The sequence below is a fragment of the Malaya genurostris genome, chromosome 3 (genome assembly GCF_030247185.1).
Source record: "Malaya genurostris strain Urasoe2022 chromosome 3, Malgen_1.1, whole genome shotgun sequence".
In the NCBI taxonomy this organism is placed as follows: Eukaryota; Metazoa; Arthropoda; class Insecta; order Diptera; family Culicidae; genus Malaya; species Malaya genurostris.
In genome coordinates, this window is record NC_080572.1 from 299243033 (window position 1) to 299262335 (window position 19303).

Consider the following 19303-nt stretch of genomic DNA (forward strand, 5'->3'; position numbering starts at 1 on the left):
GCAAGAGAAACGGAAAATCGTGATCGTCATTGATCACGATCATCAACCCAACGATGTCGCTTGCTGTGTATTGTGTTGGTGTTACGGTCCTGTGCGAATTGGTCAGTCTCTAGCTGTGAAGTCACGGCTTCAAGTCGCCACCACCGTCAATGTATAACGGTATTGATAGTTGTGTTAGAAAAGAGGTTTTAGTTTCCTTGTTTCAGAGAGATAAAATAAATTATGGCCGTGTTTACAGTTCAACCAGCCGTTGTTTACTTAGCTGCTCTCGTTGGCTTTGAGCTAAGTGAATCCAGCGGCGGTAGTGATAATAATTCCAATACGAAATTGATGTTTTCCTGTTTTCCGACCGTTGGTACGGCCAATACAGCAAATGTACCGCTTTTGCGTTCGAACTTGAATATTCTGAATCGCTGGAGGAACTTCAGCTGAGAGCGTGCAGAGGTATTCTGTCCTTCCCGGTTACTTTGATGATGAGTGCATTGTTTCTGTATCTCAGTAGGCCGAAAATAAATTAAAAAGATACACCCAAAATTTGAGCTCAATACGTTCTAGATATTTGATGGCCTAAACGAAAATGTTTCAAATATAAACCAATCAAAAAAATTGTTAGTCGGCCGTCTCACAAGCCAAATACAAAAATGACAAATCAGTATGGCTTATATCGGCATTTCCTCGACCACTCAGAAGCTGATAAATAAAGACTTTAACTTGCTGTAGCGCGTTTCCGCTGGTTCGACGAGTTTCTGAATGGATTGCAACAGGTCTTTCTAGTCGATTGACGCAAACGGTTCTGATTCAATTGTTCCACTGATAAAACTCTGTGCGATTGATTTACGAAAAGAGTGATTAGATTTAATGGGACTAGTTGAATCCAAAATATTCATTGATTCAACAAAATAAAAAAAATCGAGCTTCTAGTCCCAGTACAAAGACGTGAACGATCACAGGGTGAAAATTTCTATGAATGTTTTGCAAACAGTTTGAGCTGCACGCCTGCTTAGTGATTGGAGTTGAACTGCTAACTTACACTAGCAATTCAACTAAAACTGCTATGCATTAATAAGTTAAAATGCGGCCGGAAAAAAAACGATCGGACTTCTAACTCGAATTGATCTGTCCCATCCGTCGGAAGTTTGCTTTTCTCGCAGCGGAAGTTGGGTGGTCGGTCGGTCGGGACACAATCTCACGACCAACGTTGCGTTGCGTTATAGTGAACTCACTTGCACCGGTCAGTTCAATGATGATTATCAGTTTATTTTTCCAAACAAATGCGTTTGAAAAGGCTTGGTACTGTCGACAGATAAGACATTTACACACAAGTGTGTTTATAGTCACCGAGTCACCGAGGGACGATGGACGGCAGGCAGGGTGCGGATTTTGTTTGTTTATTAGAACTCACACCGAAGCCAGACCCGATCGGGATAGTGTGCACATCCGCTTTTACGGGCGCCTCGTAGCCGTTGATTTCATTCATAAAAATATCAAACCATTATATTTTTGGGCCGGCCAATCAAGCCTCGGGGACTCTCGCGCAACCCGTCACAATACAGCTGATGCAAGCGTACTTTTTTTTTGTTGGTTTGTTTATTTGACTTTTGACGGTACTATCAATGAGTAAACAAATCGAGACTGTGTTCATTCACGAAAGTGTTGATGGTACAGTTTGGAGGTCTAATATTTAGATTTATGATTTGGGTTTACATCGAGTTTTGGCTGTAGAATCCAAATCCAAAAACCAGCAGCCATTAATAGTCAATAGCGTCACACTTAACTATCTTAACTCAAATAATACTACAAAAATGAGGGTAATTTCAATTTGTATGCAATGTGTGATCAATGCACTATGGTTTGAAACGGGAAATTAGCGTGACAACAATATTTTCACTATTAAATATTAGTTTTTGTAGTTTGTGCCTTCACAAAAGTTGTTTGTTATCAAATGGCGCTCCTTTCGATATGAAATATTACTAGGGTGGTCCTTATTTAGATTGAAATCTGAAATCTAACTTTCTTAATTGAGCTCAAAAATGATTTTATTGTACAATAAAGTTGTAGGAAATTTTATTTTGAGCAACTTTGCTGAAAAAAGCACCTCTCTAGCTTTTCATTTGACCGAGTTACATCAATTGTCCCGGGTAAGAGTAGGGTGGCTTCCGAAAAATCGATTTTCTTGTTCTAACTTTTTTGTGAAACGTTCTATGGAAAAGTTGTCTTCAGAAGAGTTGTTGAAATAAATATTGCGCATAATTCTGCTAAGTAAAGCTTTTTCATATGAGCTACCAGTAAAAAGTTATGATTGTTTTTTCATCAAAAACTAGTCAACCTTCAAATATCAAAATTTTTTTTTTTTGTTTCGATTATAGAGGTTTTAACCTTAAGGTCATTCGCCTCTTCGGGCCAGAAAAATTTTCTGACCCTATGTGCGGGGATGGGATCGAACCCAAGTGGGCTGCGTGAAAGGGCATCGATTTACCCATCACGCTATACCCGTCCCCAATATCAAAATTCATTAGATGCCAGATCGATAAAAATGTATCCTATGCGGCTACTGAAAGTTCATAATATAAGTAAACATTTAAGAGAAAATTGGGAGGGTATTTTTCTTTTAACTCATTTAAATTAGTTTTAAAAATACCTTGAAAAAACTCAAAAACATTGCATAACTCTTAAACGCCTTAACGTACTTCCTTCAGCAAAATAATAGTATCAAGTTAGCACTACAAGTGTTCCATACATTGTCCATTCGAGAAATGAGACACACAAAAACTATAGCCGAAAATAGATTTTTTGTCGGAACACGACTGTTTCATTCAACTTTCACTAAGGAACTGTCACGGAAAACCAAGGATGCCAGGTCATTTTTCAAAAATCGTTGATCAAGCCAAAACACAATCTGTACAAAATCTGTGCACGTTTCCCGTTACATAATAGCTGATCGGAATCATTTCGGTGTTCAAAATAAACGGTCTAGCTTCTTCCAACCGCTCTGTCGGATATTCGTTTTCTCTCCGTTTTTCCTAGCAAATTGAAGACTTTTTCAGAAATCTGTGAAAATCTGTCTTTTCAATCTGTGTAGAAAATTGAAAATCTGTGAAACATAGATTAACTGCGAACCTGGCATCTCCCACGCAAACACGTTATTGTGAAAATTTTTACTGTTCACGCCTGCCTCGATTGGAGTTAAATTCAACACGTTGTTCAGATAATTTTCAATTGCTAGATTGAATCAAGCTGCGCTTCTTTTTTTTTTTTCTTTCGTGAAATACACGATGCATTATTAATAATTACTACCTCTGTTTCGAATATTAAAACAAATCATCGATTGCGACTTAGAAACATTTTTTTTCGTTTTTCTTGGATCTATGACAGTACTGAATTTGTTCACTCGTCACTATAAAAAAATATGCAAACTCGCTTGTAAAATGAAAATTTGTGAAATACAACAAATCTCACATTTCGACTACTTTCACCAAAACAAAATGTCAAGTGTGTAAGGAGTGTATCGAAAAGTAGTTAGCAACATTGATTATTGAATAAAAACGCGAAAAAAAACATTTTTCGACATCATTTTTCGATATATTGTAGAAAAATTACATTTTTATGCATTTCACTGATTATATTGAAGAAAATCCTAGTTTCTGTGAAACGCTAGCACTTTGGACTTGACATTCTTCATTAAATTCTGCACAGTTACTTTTGTGACTTTCCTGGTGGCAGCTGTCCAGTTTTTTTTTTGAACTCCTGCATGCTTTGGGACACTGTACCTTCCTTCCGAAAGTGCCGCTTGACAATTACCCAATACCTTTCAACTGGCCGAAGATCCGGGCAGATCGGTGGGTTGATGTCCTTTTCCACGAATTGTACATTATTTTTTGACAACCACTGTAGAACGGAGTTGGCGTAGTGGGCTGAAGCCATCCGGCCAGAAGAGAGGAGGAGCCTTATGCTTTCTGTACAGTGGCAGCATTCTCTTCTTTAAACATTGTTCCTCGTACACCTTGGCGTTAATTGTGCCCTTCGTGAAGTAAATCGACGACCGCAAACCACAGGTACAAATTGCTTGCCAGACCAACACATTCTGCCCAAAGTTTTCCATCGCCACCGTGGTGTCAGCGTCGTCCAGGTCCTGGTACACCGATTTCGTATAATATTGCGGTCCGGGCAGCGCTCGAGAGTCTTCCTTGGCGTAGGTTTCGTCGTCGATCAGGATGCATCCGTCTTTATTCTGTAGAATCCGGTTATACAGTTTTCTCGCTCTTGTTTTGGCCTGAACTTGCTGTACCAGGGACTTTTTCGGCACCTTCTGTTTCTTGTACGTTTTCAGGGAGTTCCAAACTTCGATCCGTTGAATCATCCCGATGCTGGTGTTGAACTGCTTGGCCAAATCCCGCGTCGACGCCGATGGGTTTTTCTGATGTACTCAACCACTTCTAAGTCCCGGCCGGGCTGGCTGGGACCCGTTTTCCTACCGGATCGGAGCAAATCCTTCATGGAAAGGGTCTTACCGAACTTCTCGATAATATTTTTGACACTGGTGTGGTGCACTTTCACCCGTTTTGCAATTTCGTTGTACATGACACCACTTTCTGAGCACCAAGTGTGCAGAATTTTCTTTCGCGTTTCCGGATCAATTCGACTCATCATTGAAACGATAAACCGTACCGAAACCAATCGATTGCGCAGCTGTTATTGACATGTAAACAAACATGTCACCGCAAAACACGCTGCAAGAAATAAAGCCATTTCAGAGTAATAACTGTTTGAATGTTGCTAACTACTTATCGATACACTCCTTATATCTGAAATATATGGTATATTGAAACATCTCTTCTTTTTTCGCAGCGTGAGAAAGATTTGCATTCTTTAAAAAAACTACAACTTCAGATTAAGCTGCAGCGGTTGACACTACAGCATGTAGATGGACTAAATAAGAGTGGATCTAATCAAGATGATTTCGTTTGATTTTGATCAGAATTTTCTTTTCAATAAATATGAACATAAATAAATTATATTGTTTTGTTACTACTGTACAAATCACTTTGACTCCGGCTACTATTTCTCATTGGAAATCTTTCGCGTTACGCATCGCGTCGCGTGTCGCGCCCACTCTGGCTTCACCCTTAGACCTACTATATTTGAACCAACGACTGATATTCCAATAAATAATGTTGTTATTCTTACTTTTAAAACTTCTGCCAGTTTTTTTATGATTACATTAAGTCAATCTGAAATTATTTGAAAATTTGCATGAATATCACAAACCTATTTCGGTGTGAATTTTCCAACTGTTCGTGATTTGAAATTTTGTCTTGAAGCAACGAAGGTGTTAAATTTGCAATTAATACGGACATAGATGGCCATAATTCTATTGCTCTTTCAGTGGGGTTAGTCACACAGTGTTGGATCGACCGGAGGTGCACTTTGTACCTATGGATGTGCAGTTATTAACAGAATCTCTATTAGGAGGGGACTTCCAGAGGTCAAAATAATACAAAACAAAAACTAAATCGAAATATGAACAAAGCTGACTGAAAGCGCTGCTGTTAGTGATTTCTTACGACACTTCATACAAGTCACTCACCATTGGGAGGCGTCGGTGATGAGATGGTAGGGCTGATCAGTGTCTGGGACCCCGTGTTGAACAGTGTTTCCACACTGGACTGCTGCTGGAATTGACTCTCTTGCAGGGCGGCTGTGATACGTGGATCCTCCCACGTGGTGCTGCGGGTGTTGTGACTGTGAACAGAGAGTAAAAAAGAGAGAAAGTTTGTTGTAGTAGTTCCTGGGCACTACCGAAGCAAGCGTCTTCGGTGACATTGCAGTTACTAAGGAAACCGGTCGATAGTAAACATTGCACTTGTTTGGCTGCTACCTGGCGAATCAGGGGATATTCCCATGAGTAAAGAAGATTGACGAGGTTTTTCCTAGCTTTCCAGGAAGTTGTTTCTAGTTGCTTTTTCGTGATTTACAGTAAGTGCTAACAGTCAACCCTGGGTACAAATTTTTAAATGTACGTTTTCAAATCAAATAACTAGAAATCCGACACAATAATACGTCACTAACCTACAAATTTGAATCGCCCTTTGCTGAACCGAAAACATTTCGTGAATATTCGAATGACCAAATTTGGTAAAGAGAGACAGCCGTTCTTTTTACCCACACAACGTTTGTTTACATGCGGCAACCGGACCGGAGCTTCATTCAAAACCCAGCACAAGGTTACAACCTCATATACGCAACAAACCGGGCCACATCCCGGCTAATCTTGGCTCTGACAGAGAGAGACCACGCCACGACTTACGTAGTTAACGGTCGAATCCGCCGCGCCCGTTCCGGCTTCGGTTGGCATCAACGTTTACGTCAGCGTTTCTGAGTCGTTCGTCGTTGATGCTGAGCCGAGAAAGTTTACACCAAACCGTCGTACTGGGGGCGGCAAAGGAAAGCGAGCCGGTGGCTGGCCACCGAGGAACACCCACACCACGAAAAAAGAGGAAAATTCGTTCCACACAGGCACGGCATTAGTAGCGGGTCTTTTTCTGTTTTCACGATCCTAAAAATAGATGTTTTTCATCAAAATCTCCATACTTCATTGATGCGACTGGAGGAAACTGGTGTAAACAAGTTTGTAAGTTTTGAATAGTTTGCCGATAAGTTAGCGTCATCTACGGATGAAAATAGAACCTTTATGGAAAACAAATTCATTTTGTTTTATTTAGAAATATTTAGCAAGAAATAGCGGAATCAACTCAACTTGAAAAGATCGATTCACTTAATATCTGGTCACATAAATGTTTTATTTGGCCACGACTCGAGGAGATGCCTCCAACAGATGAAAATTCGATTTTGTAGATGAGTTCACCTAAAGAAATCTGATTTCGCAAGCGGTTTGCAACAGCAGACAACAAAATCAAGTATTTGTTTGTTTTCTGTCATTTGGATTGCCGGATGTGCGAGTTTGTGTCTCATTCGACGACCGATGTACTGTGTCGTTTTGACGTGAATACGTCTTACTTTAATATAGAGTACCTTCTTAAAATTCGCTCTATGGAAGAATGGGTAGAACTTAATCGTGGATATCTCGAGTTGTACTGAACGTAACAACATAATTCTTTTTACATGCCATAAGCAATATGATCAGCAATTTGTGATTAAATTTTCAACAGTGTGAGATAACCGTAAATAACTCAACATCTAAGTTATCTCAAACTTTTGGAAACAATGGCAAAAACTCAACACGCTTGCTTGCCTTTCTCTTACCCGAGCCGACGGTTTTGAGATAGTTAAGCACATATCAATCCGTCGTGGTCGGGATCTTCCACCAACACCAGTAACAACAAGTCTTTTGCGTAGTATAAAGTATTAAACGCTCAGGTCATGATCTCATTCGCATTTCGGACGTCGTGGTGAACTTAAATTTAAGTAATGTTAGTGATTGCCGATAATTTGACAGAAACTGCTCGATATTTCTCTATATTGTACAAAACATTTTCAATCCGGTAGAAGATGCTACAAGAACTTGTGTCTCTCAATGCATGAACCGTGAGAGAATTTTTCTACATTTCTTCATTCCACTTCATACTATTTCACGGCTCTTAAAAAAATTTACAGTCTGGTATTATTGGTGCTGTATGGAATTTACCAAGAGAGAATCGCAAGTTGACAATTAACGCAGAAAATCGATTCGATGATTCGATTTTATGATTCTCATACTAGGTTGCAATATTTCAAAACCCTTGTGTGGAGAATTCACATACACTTTCATAGACACAACTTATACAAAGGTTATATGCACACAGTTAGAATAAGCGGCAATAGTAAAATGATTCTATCGCAATTATCAACTGCCTGTATAGAATCGGATCGCAAAACGAGAATAAGCGGCCGTTTGTTGCTTCAAAGAGAATCCCCCCAGTAGCGTGCTAACTCTGTTACCCGACATTCGAAAAATTCAAATTCGGCTACAATAAAGCGATTTCTATAAGCGTTCCTTTTCTTAAATATTTAGGATTATTAATAGATTTTGTTCATTTCAAGGCTCTTATAATATTGTAAATATAATTAATAAATTTTTTTTTGTAAAATTGTTATTTAACATAGGATAAGTTTACTAACCACTAAAAACTTAACCCGATAAATCATATAAAACCAAATTTGAAAAAAATATCGTTATCTTGTAACTTGTTAACGTTTGCATAATTGCGGGGTACTGTAGAAATGAACCGGTTCGACATTAAAAGAGGCCTTTTGTGCCCATCCCGGAACGTCCAGACCAGGCGTTGGGATTTTGGGCAAGTTCCCTTCAGAAACCGCCAAAGCCATTGTAGAACCCATTTGCAGCCGTAGTTCTTCAAACGTTAACAAAAACACTCAATAAAATGTACCGGAAAAACCGCAACGGCAAAAGACGGCAAAAAGTCCGCACTAAAAATTTAACCGTTAATAATTACAACCCTGAACAGCAGTCCTCATCAGTCCCCAAAGGATTTTCGTCACCGCAGAACCACAGTATCCGGCTTAGAATTTAGAGAGAGAGAGAGAGAGAGAGAGAGAGAGAGAAGATGTACTAAAGGTGGAGGGAGATTGATAAAGGAGATAGACGAGACAGTTGATAAAAGATAGTCGAGGCGAACGGATTGAAAAGTTAAAAGTTTCAACGGAGTGAAAAGTAAAAAGTGAAACGTGTTGAACACGAAGTCAGCCATAGTCCAACGTTATACATTTGAAGTTAAACTGGGTCTCCCGTCATCCTTTCTGGCCAGTTTAATTGGAGAATTGGTTTCCCGGAGCAGCGCACTGCGATATAGCGCCAGCCTGTCGGACTAAAATCTACATCGTGAGCGAATGCCGTACCGGGTGAGCGTGCATCGAGTTACGGATTACACCACTGTTCCCCACCAAGAAGGGCCACACTCGATTAGACGGTCAAACGGCTTACATCCTCCGACCGAAATTCGACGTAGTTTCAACCGCCGTTCAGCGCCATCTTACGGTCAACATAGCTCCTGATCACCGTTACACCACGTGTACCGCAGATATGTCTCCAACTCTGTCTCTCTCGCCCACCTTACACGACGATCATCAAAGGGCCCCACCGAACGACGATTAGCGTCGCCACAATTCAGGAATTAGAATTTAATAAATTTTGTTAAACTGATACTAGATTTTCCTTCACAAAAAAAAGAGCCAGGTTCCCTTGAAGATATCTCTTTTTCAAGCCAGAAAATCCAACGGGTAAGTGTCGTGGTGACCGTGTCCTCCCAAGGTCGGATGCCGACCCTGAGAAAATAATTTTTTAAAATTGAGCTAGCTGGGTCGTGCACATAAGTGTTACTTTCAACTCGTGATGCTCAGACAGATCATCGAGAGAAATTCGCTCTCGCAATTGTTGTCCATTCTATGTTGAATGAACCATGCCGGTTTTTTTTGTTGCTGAGATGATATCCGTCTCTCTTTGATGGCACTGATTGAATCGTGTGAAGAGTTGCTAGAGAGCGTTCTGCGATACGATAAAAGCCATCCTTGATTTCAGGTTTAGAATTTAGTTTCCGACTTCAGTTTCAGAATTCAGTTCCGAATTAACAGATCAAGAATTAAAACCAATGATTCTGGAATCCGCAATTCTGATTTAGGATTTCAACCTCAAAATTCAGGATATGAATTTCCGATCTGGATTCTGGAACTTAATATTCTAAATCTAAACACAGAACATGCATTTTAGAATTGAATTCTTAACCAGCAATTAATTCCTGAACTCAGTTTCAGAATTTAATTCCTAAATTCAGATTCAGAATGCATTTACAGAACTCAGAACCTGCATGCTAGAAATAATTTCGGAACATAGATTCTGGAGCTAGATTTTGGAACTGAATTCAGTTCCTTTATAACGGTTTAAAATTCAAGTTTAGAATTCAGTTCTAGAACTAAAAAGTGAAAATGAGTTTAGGTTCATAATTCTAGAACTAAATTTATGGCCTGATTTATTGATCAGGATTCCGAACCTGAATTTCGAAACTGAATTCTGAGCCTGATTTTGAATTCTTGAATCCAAATCCGAAAGTTCAAAAATTAAATTAAATGATGACACAAAATGAACTATTTGATTCGTGTTATTTAATTGTATATGTTTGTCGCTCCCGCTCGTTCAGACCTAACTAAAGCAGAGAAACCTAGCTTTGAGTAGACCGGGCAAACGATACGGTTACAGGTTTGTATGCAAGAGGCCGACGGCGAGTCGGCGGCCAACTCAGACGGCGTCGCGCCTTTATGCCACCGAGTCATCTTGGCTTCGGTTATGTATACAGGAGTCATAATAATGCAGAAAGCAATATGATAAATTCGAAATTACCCTTTCGGCGAAATGATCTATTCGGAGAAAAGAATTTTGGCGAAACGACTTTCGGCCAAATGGCTTTCGGCGAAATGACCCGCTCCTCTTTGACAATACCCACGCGGTTTTTTGTATACCACCACTCGGCGGATTTTTGAATCTGATAGGCGTATTAAAAAGTTCGTACCGTTTTCCAAAAGATTGTGTAACATGATTTTTATTTCAGTGGTACTGTTATACAGTTTTAGAATCAGTATGTGTCATTTAGATGAAATGTAAACAACAGGTCTTTTTTTACATAAAAATGTCAAAGTTTGTGGCAAATAAAGAATTTTTGGCGGGAAGTTGTTCCTCATTATGTCATTGTGAAGAAAACAGGCCGCCAAAAGTCATCATGAGTATTCTCTAGCTGAGCGGATGTGGCGAAAGTGGTTTTGCACAGTTTAAAATTTTGATTTGAATGACGAAGAATGCCATCTAAGTTTGAAGATGAAGAATTGGGGGAATTCGCTCGATCAAGACCCGTCGTAAACGCAAGAAGAACTTGCAAAATTACTCGGAGTTACTCAGTCAGCCATTTGCAACGTTTAACCCCTTAACGCTCATGGGAAAATATATTTCCCTTCAAGAAAAATCGTTATCGATTCTTCATTATTATTAAATCAATGTATTTTTTACTGAATGTTAAACAAAGCTTATTTGCAAGGCGACAAATGTGTTTCTGAACGAATAAAAAAGAACTATCAATCTTCATTGCACTAAAAATGTTTGTGCAAAACAACGTATAGAAAAATGAGCAGATATTAAATTGGCTATGTGCAACAAGTACACGAAATGTGCTTAACAAGTACACGGAATCGTGTCGTAGAATACCATAACTAACTATTTATTTTACTATTCTGATAATTTAATTATTCAATAAATTAAACTACGATATAATAAACCCAACTCTTCGTTTATTTATTTCTGAGGATCATAGGAAAAAATATTTCTCATGACATTATAGGAAACTTATGCACCCTGCTATGTTGTTCTGGTGATATTCTCTTACTTTACACCCACAATTGATAAAATATTGTGTTCTACTGACATATTTCGAAAGGTAGGCAATCGGGTGCCGCATGATATCAAGCTAAGTAACGTTGAACGCCGTTTCTTCACGTGCGAACAACTGCTCCAACGGTACAATGGGAAAGGAAAGTGGTTCCATTACGACAATCAAAAACTTCGGGAAACGTATGGTCATGCATAATCATCGACGGCCATTCAGAATAAGCATGGCCTGACTGCCCATACTCGCATATCAGTCCCATATCGATTTTCGCCAATTTTGAGTTAGCTTGAGGAATGAAATCTATCTTTAATATACTTTCGAAAATTGCAATTAAAGTTGAGGGTTTGTTCAGTAAAATGTGAAAAAAATATCAACTCGTGCCTGTCCCATAAGCAAAGTACCCGCATATTAGTCCCATTCAGTGTAAATTTCAATAATTTCATTTGTTGCAATATTGAAATAGCAAACCGATATTTCATGTAATGATATCGTGATTTAGCATTAGGTAGCACAATAAATCAGAAAAAATTCGGAAATAAAATTTTGATAGTCTTTTTCTCGACATACCGATTTTCCATATGGGACTAATATGCAAGTATGGGCAGTGTAGGTTACGCTCTGTATGTGGTGGGACCAGCTGGGTGTGGTCTACCGACGACAATTGATGTGTTAGAGCCGAGTATTGCAAGAAAAACGACCACAATACATCGATGGACACGACAAAATAATTTTGAAACATAACAGTGCTCGCGCTCGACGGTGACAACATACTTAGAAACGCTCAAATGAGAAGTCCTACTATCCCACCCGCCGTATAGCTTTGACATTGCTCCGTCCCATTATTATTTGTTCCGGTAGCATGACCAGGCTGACCAGCACTTCTCCAATTTTGATAAAGTCAAAAAATGGATCGATTCGTGTATTGCGGCCAAACCTGTCGAACTTTCCAAAGAATGTATCCCCGTGAATTGACAGAAAGATGAGTAAAAGTGACCAGTGAGTAATTTTTTTTTGTGAATAGATTTCCAAATTTCGAAAATATGACACGAACTTATTTTTTCTTCCAATATAACACATGGATCAATAAGTCCCGAGACTAACAATGGAAACAACATTTTTTTTTGCAAATTTTTTTTATTCATCAACATAATCACCTTTTAGGGTGATACAATGGTTCCAACGTTTTTCCAATTTTTCAATACCATGTTTATAAAAAAAATTATCTTTCGCTTCAAAATAAGCTTCAGTTTCAGCGATGACCTCCTCATTTGAGCCAAATCTTTTTCCCTGGAGCATTTTTTAAGATCAGCAAAGAGCCAGTAGTCACTGGGGGCTAAATCTGGCGAGTATGGGGGGTGGGGAAGCATATCAAAGCCCAATTCGTTCAATTTCGCCATTGTTTTCATCGACTTGTGGCAGGGTGCATTGCAGCAATCGCGGCACCCACTTGGAAAAAACCTTTTTCATGCTCAATTTTTCATGAAGGATAGTAAATACACTTCCATATGATATCTGTGTCATCTCAGCAATCTCACGGAGCTTCACTTTACGATCTTTCATTATAATTTTTGTCACTTCACTCACATTTTCCGGTGTAACGGCTTCCACAGGTCTACCCGAGCGTTCCGCGTCATTTGTGTCGGTACGACCACGTTTAAACTCGGCAAACCATCGACAAATCGTTGCTTTCGATGGACAAGAGTCCGGATAACATTTTTTAATCCATTGTTTCGCTTGCACGGTGTTTTTACCCATTAAAAAACAATGTTTTATCAAAACACGAAACTCGGTTTTTTCCATTTTTTAAACAAACTACAAAACGACTTTACTCCAACCTCGATAACTCAGCTGTTTCTGGTCGGATCGACTTAAAATTTTGACCCGTTTCAAGCAAAGGTTAGTACTCTAGAAAGACGTAGTTACTGGTTTACTACGGGCGCCATCTCTGCTTAAGTCTCGGGACTTATTGATCCATGTGTTATGAACCAAATATCGAAAGATGATCTGCGTGCGTAAGCTATGCAAAGGAATTAGTTTGTCTGGCAAAAATTGTATTCACAAGATAAGATGAAAAGTAGTCTTTTCGTCTCTAAATTTGGTATCGCCCTAACAAAAGTATGGCACTTTTTACTTACAAAATAAATTTATAGCTCGATTATAAGCAAATAAAATGATCTATTCTATGTTAAGTAGTTCATAATTCTGGGAAAGAAAATTTCAGAAGAATTAGTTGACTCCATTAATTATAGAAAAACAGCAGTGTTTAAAATCGCAACACTGGCGATTATTCGAATATTGGTAAATAAAACGAATAAATTCACTTAAAAATAATAATATTCATTTCAACTAGTCACCCGAAAAAGCGTACCGAAAAGCTAAGGTGAAATGTGACTCCTTATATTAGCCGGACGAATATTTGCTATTCAAACTAACCACCGTTTTTTCGGAGTTTACTAGAACTTAAAACCTAAACCTTGAGGAAACCGAACAATGTTCTCGGACTAACTAACTAACTAACTAACTAAGGCATGGATTTCTATCTTTGGGTAAAGAAAAAACGAATAAATCTAGACAGATGTAACCGGCTCTCCAGACGATATCGATTACCGGTGACATTCGGGGTCGACGAATTTTCGCTCTGAATCATCTTTGATGAACCACAAATAAACAACAAGAAAAACACTTTTCAATACCGAAACAAATTAATCCCATGCTAGATGTTCTTAGTAAGAAAGTAGTGACCTTTTTGGATCAAGATGCACGCCTTACAAAAAAAAAGATTTCAAAATAAAACTCAAACAGCCAGAACCAGATACCCTACCAAACCACCACTATCGGGTGCCTATGAACAGAACAACCAGCAGCCAAACAATCGAACGTGTCGAATTGACTGTTTTTTTTTCACACTTGCCTAACTCTTGCGTGATCATCAGGTGCACACGTTGATCACTCGACTTGTTCCCACAAGACGTGACCTCTTGCGCGACGGAAGGAATGCCGGTTTGAACAGACGGGGCGAGTTGTTGAAAGGAAAAACCAGCACCCTGCGAAGGCTGATGCAGCATCGTCATCATCATCATCATCACCAACCAACATCATTGGACGCCGATGGACCGATTCAATCTGCAGGAGAACCGGATTTTGACAACCGATGAACCGATGAATGCGGAGGAAAGATCACCCGAAAAGATCTGCTGTTTATTCAATTCGGATTTCTCGGAATCGAATTCTATCATAAAAGATAATAAATTACTGCCAGGCGTCACTGGCTTCATGGTGGTGTAGCGGCTTCTTCAGTCCACTGTTCGGTTGATGGGATGAAAACCATCATCATGTCGTCGTGATTTTAGAAGATGCTATTGGGGAACGCTTCATCGAACATCGCCGTAAACCATGTGCAACCTGAAGAGTTGTATTGAATGATGCTGGTTTTGTTCCGTCTGATATTATATTGTTCGTCATTCGGTGCTGGGACGAAAAATGGAAGGCGAAGATGCTATGTGTGTGCTATCGCGTTCGGCAAGATCTGAAAGTGTTGTATTCCGAAACCGTACGGACGAACACCAGTTCAACAGGAATTTGTGTGATGTGGTAGATGTGATGATGCTAGGCCAGTGTATACCATTTCAAATCGATGAGCGCCACTTGTTGTCGGAGGGTTGGATCTTGTTTCATCGAAAAACTTTTCTGTCTTCTTGATTTACAGATCAATTACCCAAAAAGTCATAGACATACAATATACTGATCTGCAACCTCTCGCAATATCATATCCATGGACTCTTCTAAAGGTCAAATTTAGATCTTTTGAAACCGACATGTTCGAGTGACAAAAATGACACATATTTACATCTGATTCATTACAAAACTCATGAGTTATGAAGTAATTTCAATTGCTGAAAAATGCCTGTTTTCGTACCTGCGTGGAAGGCATCAGATTTAAGTCACTTTGTAATATCCATTCATTTGACAAATTTGACGTTTTTATGAATTGCGTCATAAGTGGATTTGCATTGACTGTATATTTCATAATTTTGCACCGTGTAAGTTAAACTTTCCATCAATAGCCATCAAAACATCGCATCGCAGTAGGCGTGCGCGTCGGACGTGAAAAATTTTCGCTTGTCATTTTTTTCCAAAAATTTACTTTTTCTCGTTTCTATAGAAAAAGGAATAAATGAAGACTCTGTAATAGTGATTTTATGCTAATGGCGTTTTCGTTTTTAATTTGCACTACACCGGAGCAGTGCTACACTGAGGCATGAATAAACGAACAAAAATGACGAAAACATAAACAGTAACCATTGACTACAATAAACGATTCCATTGCACAGAGCTACACCAAACTTTTGAAGAGTGCTACACCAGTGGTATCGGAGCAGAAAAAGTGTAGCACTGGTGTAGTTCAATTGGTAAAAACGAACGGTTTCAGTGCAGCTTTCGCTACACCGGTGTAGTGCAATTTAAAAACGAAAACGACATAAGTGAAAGTAAAATATAGTATTTTCCTTTTTTATATAGAAAAGCCATGCAATCGCTGTGAAAATCGACTTTACAACCGAGCTCCGAGTGTCATATACTATTCGACTCAGTTCGTCGAGATCACAAAATATCTGTGTGTGTGTATGTGATAAAAATATCATCGAAATGGTCGAGCTGATATTAACAACTTACGCACAGTAATGAAAGGTAGCAGAAACCCAAAAGAAAACTACAAGGATCAGCCCCATGAGGTTGTTTAAGCTATTAATGTGGAACAAAGCATGCAAAATATGTAATAATCAATGATTTATATCAAAGAGGTTTCAAGGATTGGTTTGTCGGCCCCCTAAAAACGTTACACCGAATGCCCCTTTCGCCTTTATTAGAAAGCAACATCGAGCCCGCGAACATAGACTCTGTTTGCCTTGATTTGTATTTGTCTTGTATCCGACGAAATAATATCAATAGCTCAAATATATGCAATTATATCTACGTGCTCATTAGTGTAACGGATTCGGATATTTATACTTCTCTTCGCCAAGCTTGTGTTCAAGTTTTGTATGAATGCAGTTTTTTATAGCGTTAAGTTTCTCTTGTGAATGTGTAACATAGCTATTTTTGGTCGCTCCATGGTACTACCATTGTGCAATTTCGGTTGAAGCGATAAACTTTTTCTCATTATTATCGAGTTCATGTTATTTAAATTAGAAAATAAGCGCTCAACATTTACCCTGGCGTAGTTACAGATTTCTCAGACGAAAACGACATAGCATAGAATTTCATCGAAACTCGCATGACATCTAAGACCATGAGCTGTCTAGCAGCAACCTTCTTCTGTAATATTTCATGTGAGATTGAAGCAATCATTTTGCTTATAATTATAGATTCGTGTGCTTCCACAGTTTCACTTTTGCATTGATTAACCCATAAGAGTGATGCTTCCCAGCTGATAAATCGCTTACTCTTTCAAAACCATCGTCTCCGTTAGGGAAATCCAGTAAACCAGCATAGTGTCTTGGATTTTTAGCAAGCGAAATAGCTCGCTATTGAAACAAAATTTAAATCATATATAATTGAAAATATGTAGTTTGATACATTCGAATCGAAATTTAGAAATATTTCCAATTAAAAGGTGAAATAATATTAATAATTGATACAAAATTTCTACGTGTGTTTACGCATGAGTTTCTAATTTGCACCCTTCTATAGAAAACAAAGATGTGTCCCACATCAAAAAATCAAAAAAGTTTGAATTATATTGAAACGTATAGAATTGTAAAGTATCCCTATGTTTTACCCTCGAGAGCATCACATTTGGCTAAATTATCGGATCTCTCATTGCCTTACTCTGTACTTTGTTGGAGTAAATCTAATAAAGTTCAAGCACTCTCATATTTCTTTTTACTCACATATAGCCATAAACATTATTGGAACAACCGATGGATTCGCAACAAATGACTAATGTCCAAATCATCAAACGGTATGCGGAGAAGCTTAGTTAAATATTATTTAATTATTAAATTCATATACCGAATAACATTGACTCGAGGTCAAGTTCAAATGTATTATTACTGATACTTTTGGTTTCGAAAATGTTGTCGGATGGGCTTTAGTCCGCTTTTGTGGCCAAACCGAATCAATCTGAATTAATTTTTGTCAACAATCAGCCAAAATTTGTGACAGGAATTGTCCTAATGTTAGAATGGGACAGTTTCCAGAAGTACCGGAAATAGTGGTCAAAGAATTTAAAACGAGACTTACTCAATTTTCTCAGATATGATTCGATCAATTTCCACAAACAGGCTCAAAAAAAAGTTTCTATAGTCTCATAGATTGCTGTTTCATTTCATCCGAATCCGACTTCCGCTTCCATAACTATAGGGTAAAGTAATCGAGTGCGACGATGCAAAATAAAGAAAAAATCTTATTGACTTGACATAACTGTTTACAAATTGAAAAGGTTATGTTTGGTTGTACCCAAAGAAAGTTTCTTATTTTATTCAAGATTGAAAAAAAAATTCTTCACAGAATCTTCTAGTAATATTTTTGAAAATATAATTTATATTAGAGAGGCATCATTACACCACTAGGTAAATCAAAAGAGGTTTTTCAATTTATATTAAATTTTCTTCATTGAACCTGATGTCGTTTTCCCTTTTTTCTTTACAGTCCAATGGACTTTCTTTTCACTGAACTACAAATCGAGTCTCCAAAGTACGAGTAAAAATTATTTCTTTCTCGCCAAGTACTCGAAGTTTCACCGTACTAACACGGCACAACGTGCTCACTCGTTGAGAATTTCACCGGAAGTACTCGTTTTCGCCTAAAGCCGAAACTAATCCAATATTTGACAGAAAGTTAGGGTTAGACCTGAGTTTTTTTATTGCTTCAAGCATGAAATTCCATCCACCGCCTACTGCACTGGCTAATAAATCGTAAAGCACAACGCACTCATGACAAATTCGCGTCATAATTGCAAAATCATAACTTCAGCTGTTTTTCAAAGAAGGACGTATCTTACAAAAGTAAACAAATCGAGGTTCTCTCTCCTACCAATAAATGCTTCAAAATCCTACAATTTTGTCTAAAAATTCGTATTCTACAAAAATCTCAATCTTGGTAATACCAAGAACTATAAAAGGCGAAACTGTCATTCCATTTGTTTACGCAAGTTTCGCCCTCCGTGTTCCATGCCAACAAACAGGGCGATACTTCAATTGCTGGTAAGGAAGGGCGAAACTATTTATTTTCTTTATTTTAGATAGTTACCGAACCTTTTATTACTGGAAATAGTAAAAGAGACAATAAAACTACTCACAGATTTGTCTTAGTAGCGAAAACCAGTCAATTTCGTGAAAAATGCGCAAGGGCGTATCTTTATAATTCACACAGGAAGTATAAAAGTAAACAAATCGAAAAAGGGCGAAACTCTTTTTATGTTGATTTATTCAATGGATTAGAAGGAAAGTGGTAACATTTGCGTGCCTTTTGAAAATAAACTAACAATTCATCGACTAATCATAAATTGATCAGAGAATATACGATAATTTCTAAACACGATTTGAAACCGAAGTCGAAACATTCATCGATGATTTTCTCCATTTGCTGTCAATGTTAGATTCGCCGTTCTTTGAAAAACAGCTGACTTATCATAAAGTGTTTTTTTGAGTTTATTATTCAGTTAGACAGCGATAGATTGCGATCAAAACGCACCATTCCTAATGGTCGGATTCGTCATACAAACACCGAACCTACGTTTGCAAAAGCCCCGCTCTGAACTCATAAACCGTGAGAAATCTCATCATCATCAACTCCCACCTAGTGCCGATTCACAGACTTGCTATAGAATAACATGGCCACCCAAAAAAAACAGATGAACAAAACATCTCCAGCCTAAATCCCAAATCAAGATTCGTCTGGTGCCCAGCAAGCCACTGCAA

The 19303-nt window shown here is 38.4% G+C and overlaps 1 protein-coding gene across 3 annotated transcripts in view; it reads right to left on the reverse strand.

The window, feature by feature from the left end:
• The window catches only part of LOC131433730 (transcriptional coactivator yorkie), a 76618-nt gene that overhangs the window by 18143 nt on the left and 39172 nt on the right, over positions 1-19303 (reverse strand). For all 3 annotated transcript variants that reach the window (XM_058600302.1, XM_058600301.1, XM_058600300.1), the window contains exon 2: positions 5585-5739. In XM_058600302.1, the coding sequence (XP_058456285.1) occupies positions 5585-5739 (155 nt within the window). The remainder of the gene's footprint in view (positions 1-5584; positions 5740-19303) is intronic.